At 60.2% G+C, this 6,533-nt stretch overlaps 2 protein-coding genes across 2 annotated transcripts; both read left to right on the top strand.

Annotated features, from left to right (window-relative positions):
- Window positions 1-3,159: 3,159 nt before the first annotated feature.
- On the top strand, window positions 3,160-3,612 carry IUM83_07335 (uncharacterized protein; the record flags this gene model as incomplete). The annotated part of the gene is made up of 1 exon (XM_067931621.1): window positions 3,160-3,612. One exon carries the CDS (start codon window positions 3,160-3,162, stop codon window positions 3,610-3,612), a length of 453 nt encoding a protein of 150 aa, XP_067799213.1.
- Window positions 3,613-3,804: 192 nt separating this feature from the next.
- IUM83_07336 (uncharacterized protein) lies at window positions 3,805-4,140 on the top strand (the record flags this gene model as incomplete). Its single annotated transcript, XM_067931622.1, has 1 exon — window positions 3,805-4,140. The coding sequence occupies one exon, from the start codon at window positions 3,805-3,807 to the stop codon at window positions 4,138-4,140; it is 336 nt and encodes a 111-aa protein (XP_067799143.1).
- Between the last annotated feature and the right edge of the window lie 2,393 nt (window positions 4,141-6,533).

Here is a 6,533-nt window from a genome sequence, read left to right on the forward strand (position 1 = left end):
GGTTTGCTCGGTCACTTGAGTCATCAGGACCGGTGACCTTGAGTCGTCGGCCGAGTATCTTGACCAAACAGCTGTGTCGCACGCTGTGTCCGTTTCTGTCAGTCAGCGCTTTCACTCCGCGCTCACATTCACCCGCCAAGTCGGCTCGCACGGTTGCCGCTCGCCGCTCACGCTCCTGCCGGTACGTCGCTTCACCGCCGCCTTTGTGATGTGTAATATCCTAGCTGACATAGCTGTTGCGATGATCCAGACGCTCCCATGGCCAACTCACCTCGCGCCGACTCGCCTGGTGTTGATGCCGGGGTCGGTCGTCCTGTCGACGACCACCCTGACTCTACCCCTGCTTCGGCGAGCCCTCCTCCGACAGCTACGGCTTCGCGTGGTGCTGGAGCTGCTCCCATCTTGCCTCCAGCACCCGCGATTAGCGTCGCTCCTGCCCCCTGAGCGGACTTGCCAGCTCTGGTCGCCGCCGACTCGGCGTTCGGGAGTGTCGTTCGCTGAGCTTGTTGTTGTCCCGCTGAGTCCCAGCTCGACTCCGGTGTCCTCCGCTGACCTCGTGGAGGGCGAATGCGCCGAGCCGAAGACGCATGGCCCTCGCCACGACACTGCTCCGGCTAAACAGGTACGTCAACTTCTTCTCAGCTGCATCACTGACTTGCTGCTAACGTTCGCTTCGTCTTACCGGCGTCGCACAGCTCGGCGCCAGCGAGAATGGCTTCAGGCGTCAGCAGCTCCACGATCCGCGCGCCACTCATTGTGGTTGCTGCGGGCCCCCGCTTCCTTGATGCTAAGCCTTTCGAGTCGGCGGCCGAACTCGCTGAGTTCTTCCAGGACCTCTCTCCGTCCTCGCCGTCGACTCCTCGAGTCCAAGCAGCTCCGGGCGCTTCTTCGGGATCAGCGGCAGCCTCGCCGAGTTCGACTTCGCCGCCGGCTCGGCCCCGCTCCATCTTGATAGTGCGTTCTGGCCAGGAAGGATTCCCGCTCGTCGAGTCCCCCTCTAAGCCGAGCTCCGACGACCCAGCTATGCGGCCCGTTTCTCCCGTTGCCGAATCTGACTTAGCTGGCGGTGGGTCGCTATATTCATCTATTCGCCCCGCCGGACGCCTTCGCCGAACCCCCCGCTCGCAGTCCCGTGCCTGCTGGATACCGGCGTGATGGCTTGCTCGTGGACGGCGTGCCACCTCTTCCAGCCGCCGACTCCGACAGCTTCCTGCCGAGTTCGCCGCCTCGCCGAGCTCAAGTCGCGTCCATGGGTTCTGTGTACCACCTGACGCTGCCGGCCCGCCTCCGTAGACGATCGCTGAGTTGTGGACTCGGCTCAACCAATGGGACTACGCTCGCCGAGTTGAAGAGAGTGATCGAGCCCGCTTAACAGCATATGCGCTCCTTCGCCCTCCTTCCTCGGCTGATGCCGCTCTCCCCCGGGTCCTTCTCGCCAAGTTCACGCCCCGAGAGATGCTGGAGTTACTCTCCTCGGAGGCTCCTTCGCTGCAGTGCTCGACCCAAGAACTCGCCGACTTGCGGGTCCATGTTGAGTCGCTGACGCGGGCTAATCGGGCTCAGGATCGCCGGATGAAAGTGGCTATCGCTGAGTCAGTTCGGTTGACCCACGAACTCGCTGCTGGCATCCGCGAGCGGGACCAGTGGAAGAGGGGAGCTCAGTATAATACTGAGTTCGTATCCTCTCTCCGCAAGACTATGTGCACGCAGTAGTTACATCTGAGGGAGGCGACTCGGCAACCCGGTCACTAAGTTGAATCCTCGCAAATGCTGATCGACCACCTCCGCCAAGTTATTCGCCAGCGTGACACGGATCTGGAGCGCCTAGGTCATCAACTCGTCGAGCGCGACGTAGCTTACTCGGATCTCCAAGGTGTGACCTCTTCTTACTTCGAACGTGTCCAAGAAGCGGCTCGAGCCGTCTCGCCCGGCGGCGCTGACCGGGCTTTGCGGTTCGCCAACCAGACAATCGAGCACCAGCGCCGAGTTTTCCAGCAGCAGAAGAATATACTCCGCCACCAGGGCCAGATCTCAGTGACCGACCCGAATATGGCCTTGGCTGCCGCTGCGAGTGTGGACGCCCCAGGACTCTTGCCGAGAGTATTAGCGCTCAGTGTTCGTCTGTGTCGTCTCCCCGAAGCTCTCTGGCCGGAGTTCGCTCAGATCCCGACTGGCGAGAGCAGGGATATTACTCTCCGAGTCGGCGGTGCTGTTGCTCCGATCCACACCCACCTTCGGATCCTTCGCCGAGTCAAGCGTCGACCAGCTGGTCAGGGGCTCCGGCAAGTCAGCTGGAGGTTCCTACGAGCTGGGTGAAAGCTCGCCGGACCTCGACGTTCCTTCGATCGAGCTCCGCCGAGTTCATGAGAGTCGATACCGTCGGGACCACATGACTCCAGCCACCCGGCCTTCAGCGCAACTTCCTCCGGTCTCAGCGCTTGCGTTGGCCGCGCAGAGTTCTTCCCGTGGTGCCGTGGTTAACATGGACAGCTCAGCTGAGTTAGGGACCCAAGGGACTTCTTCCCCGACCGCTGACCTCGCTGTCTCGGCGATATCTGCGGTCACTGCGTCCATCTCGCTCGATTCGAGTTCCCCCTCTTCATCGCCTGTGTCGACGGCTGGGGCTCGTTCCGCGAGTTCTCCCTCGGCGTCCGCAGTGCCAGTGCTGGACTTGTCTGGATCACCGACTCCTCGCTTGTTGTCCCCTCCGGGACCGAAGTCGGCTGCACGTACTACGCCGTCTCCATTTCGCCCGAAGTCGGCGGGTTCCAAGCACCCTGCGCCGTTCCGGAAGTCAGCTACCGCTACACAGCCTGCAGTTTTCCTAGCCAAGACTCCGGCTAACACCCCGTCCGTCTCCCGCTCCAAGAAGCCCACACCTCCTTCCAGAGCCTCCGGAACGCGATCCCTTCCCCGGGTGGCTGCCCAGAATGCTAGCGCGTTGCAGGCATTGGCTCTGAGACCTTGGAAGCTTCGGGCGACGAGGTGCTGGGTCGTCCAGACGACCCGTCGTCTCCTTCCTCGCCGCGTTCGTCGCAGGAAGTCGAGCCTTCGGATGCTACCAAGGGGTTGACTTCCGACTCAGCTGCATCTCCCGCCGCGCTAGGACAGCCCTCACCGACTCCAGCTCCGGTTCCCGTCAACCAGGAGGTCGAGTAGCTGGAGGACAAGCCGCCGGCTCCTCCGACGGCCGTCGAGACGGCTGCTCCCACCGCTGCGGCCCAAGTCTCGAGCGCGCCGTCGTCTCCCCCGGCTACCAGCGGCACCAAGCGCGCTCGACCTGCTTCTCCTCGCGTGGTGTCCAAGAAGGCTCGGTCTTCTAAGCCAGCTGCCGTGATGTCACAGACCAAGCCAGCGGCTAAGTCCGCGACGAAGTCGGCGGCCGAGGTGACGGCCAAGTCAACGACCAAGTCGACGGTCGAAGTTGCAGCTAAATCAGCGGCTAAGCCGATTGGCAAGGTGACCGCCAAGTCAGCGGCCAAGGCAACGGCAAAGGTGACCGCCAAGCCAGTGGCCAAGGCGACAGCCAAGTCAGCGGCTAAGGAAGCTACGCCCCATTCGGCCGCTACGTCGGCCAGACCCCAGCGTCCATCCAAGACAGCACGCCAGTAGTTCCGTCCGCTGTGGTCGGGTCGGTGTCAGCTACCAACTCAGCTAGCGGATAGGGTGCGTCGGACATGCCGCTCCCTGAGGTGCTGGCTCTACCGCTCACTACCCTGCGGACCCGGGCGGCTCAAGCCGTGGCTCGTGAGAACCGCGTTCCCGCTCAGATGAATCCTCCGTCAGTGCGGGGTCAACATCGTGATGGAGAGAGTCGGCGTCAAGTTATGCGTTGGTCCGCCGCCTTCGTCGCCCGAGGGCATTGCCGCCTTCCTCGACGTGGCGTCGGTTCGGCATCCTTGTCAGCCGTTGCGGTCCAAGCTCAGCGATACCACGTTCTTCCTGTCACCGGATTTGCTGCGCCGCGTTAGATCCCGGAATTCTACACCCAAGTCAGCCCCGCCCGTCGAGATTGTCGCCGAGCGCTGGCTCAAGTGTCGGGGTGAGCGGCTTGACTTTGTGAAGGTGTTCGTCGCTCTCTACGAGCGCATGCACTGGCTCGTGGACTCAAGCGTCGTTCTGGGCTACACCCCGACCTGAACCCGGGCCGCCCCATCGCTGAGTTAGCTCTGTGCTTCCAGCTGTGGTAGCAGTATAGCCACGAGCGAAAACCTCGTGGTGACGCCCTGCGCTCCATTCTCGCCGAGCTGTATGGGACACTGCACAAGGCGGTCGTCGCTTTCGACGCCACGGACAACCAACCAGCTCCTGACTTGGATCCCGAGCTTTACTTCGACCCTTCGGTCCCGTTCGCGCCCCCGGCCAATCTCCCCTAGTTTCGCGAGAAGCATGACCGTGCGCTTGAGTCCATCGACATCGACCAAGAAGTGCCTTGGCGTGCTTGGTAGCTCCGCGATCCGGCTACGCACCCCTACAATGAGTGCTTCCTGCCACTGAATCAGGAGTTTCCGGTGTTCGCCTCAGCTGACTTCGCCGCGGAGCAGGTTCAGCGGACTACTGTCGAGGACGTGGATTCAGCTGAGTCGGCTCCACCTGTCTGTCCCCCGAACGCGCCGAGTCCAGCCAGTCGCGGGGAGCTCGTAAGTCACTGACTTTCTTCAGCCGAGACACATGGACTACCGGGTAAAACCGGTAGCCGCTCTTGTATGGCAGCTCGAGCTCGTAGGCAAACTCCTCGACCTTTCTCTTCACTCTGAACGGCACATGCCAGCGGTGAGCAAGTTTCTTCTTCAGACCCGGCTCACTCGCTCCATAAACAACCCGACTTGGTCTTCAGCCTTAAACAATGAAGAGGTAGACTCAGCGACTTCTGTAGTTTCCTGATTAGCCTCTCCAGCTGACTCCGCCGAGTTAGGGAGGGCTTTCCTTTCCTTCCCTCTGAGTCGAGCCTTATGTTCTTCAGCTCGGCGAGCCTTTTAGGCCAGCTGGTATTCCTTGGCGACCTGAATGGCAATTTCTCGTTGTCGGTAGGCTTATCGGCGCCACTGGGTGGCCTCCGCCGAGTTGGCTGAGTCCTTCCTTATTGTCGAGTCGACTGGGCGTCCCAACCGTGTACGAGGTAAAATGGAGTCTCTCGCCGAGTTGAGTCTCGTGAGTTGTTGATAGCGTGCACCATCTTCTCAGCGATGTCATCCCAGTCAGCTTAAAGTGGATCTTCGACATAAACCCGTATATTCTGGATCATCGTCTTGACTGAGCGCTCTTGTTGGCCATTGGTTTGCGGCCTGTAACCCAGCGTGGCTCAGGATCTCGACTGCATTAACTCGGCGAACGGCTGGAACACTTTACTCATAAACCGAGGGTCTCGGTCATGTAGGATGAGGGAAGGTGCCCCAAACCTCCGGAACACGCAATCTTTAAAGGCCTTGGCTACATCTAATGCTGCCGTCTCACTCATCGCCTTGGCGATGACATAACCTGTGAAGTGATCTTGGAAGAGCAGCAGCGCGGTGTTGCCTCGCCGAGTTAGTGGGGGCGGAATCACGAAATCCATTGACAACATTTGGAACGGGAACTCGGATACCACGTTGCCAGGTGAGTACCCTCTCAGCTGAGGTTTGCTCTTACTGGTACTGCAGTCCTCGCAGGATTGGATATGTTTGACCACATCCGCGTACAGGCCGACCCAGTAGAACTCGGCTTTCACTCTGTGGAAGGTTCGCATAATACCTTGGTGCCCTCCTTCGATTGAGTTTTGACAACTGTGGAGTATCTCGTCGATCATACTCGTCGGAGCTACCAGTCGGAGAGCAAGGTCCGCCGAGTCGGACTCCGTAACGCGTCTCCGTTGACCTTGGTAGTGCAGCAGACCATCCTCGCTGAGTACGAAATTATCGGCGAGTTTGCCCGCATTCTGGGCTCGGCGATGAATGAGCTCGTCGAGTTCTCCCCGTAGAAATGCCTTCAAATCGGCCCATTTCAGCTCCTGTCCTGCGCCTTCGAAATGCGTCGACGCCGTTCCGCCTGCACCACAGCCGGGTCAATGTCAGCTGAGTCCGGCACGCGGTCTTCGTCGACTTCAACTTCCGCTTGGCCTTCAACTCGGCGGATTCGCGGAGGGGCTTTTTCTGATTCGTATTCATTGCTCCCGCCTTCTGGACTCAGCGACGGGGGCGTTTCGGCTTGCTTCTTACGCCGCGGCCGGCCTCTAGTGGTTCGACATCATCTTCAACGTGGACTCAGCAAGATTGGTTCCTTGTCATTACCGCCATCTCGGCTTTTGGCTCCGCCGAGTCAGCTTCAGCGTATAGGACTTCCGCTATTTGATTCAGGGCCTTGAGCTCGGCTTTTCGCTCACCGCTGAGTACTACTCGGTCTGACTGAGTGTCTAGGGCTTCCGTTGCCAGAGAGACGGCGGCTGCGTCATAGTACCGCACTACATGCAAGTAGCGAACTGAGCTCAGCTGACTGGTCTACTTATTATGGCGCGCTAACTCCATTTGCAACGTCTCCTTCTTGCACGCGATCACCCC

The sequence above is a fragment of the Phytophthora cinnamomi genome, assembly GCF_018691715.1.
Source record: "Phytophthora cinnamomi strain GKB4 chromosome Unknown Contig6, whole genome shotgun sequence".
NCBI lineage: Eukaryota > Oomycota > Peronosporomycetes > Peronosporales > Peronosporaceae > Phytophthora > Phytophthora cinnamomi.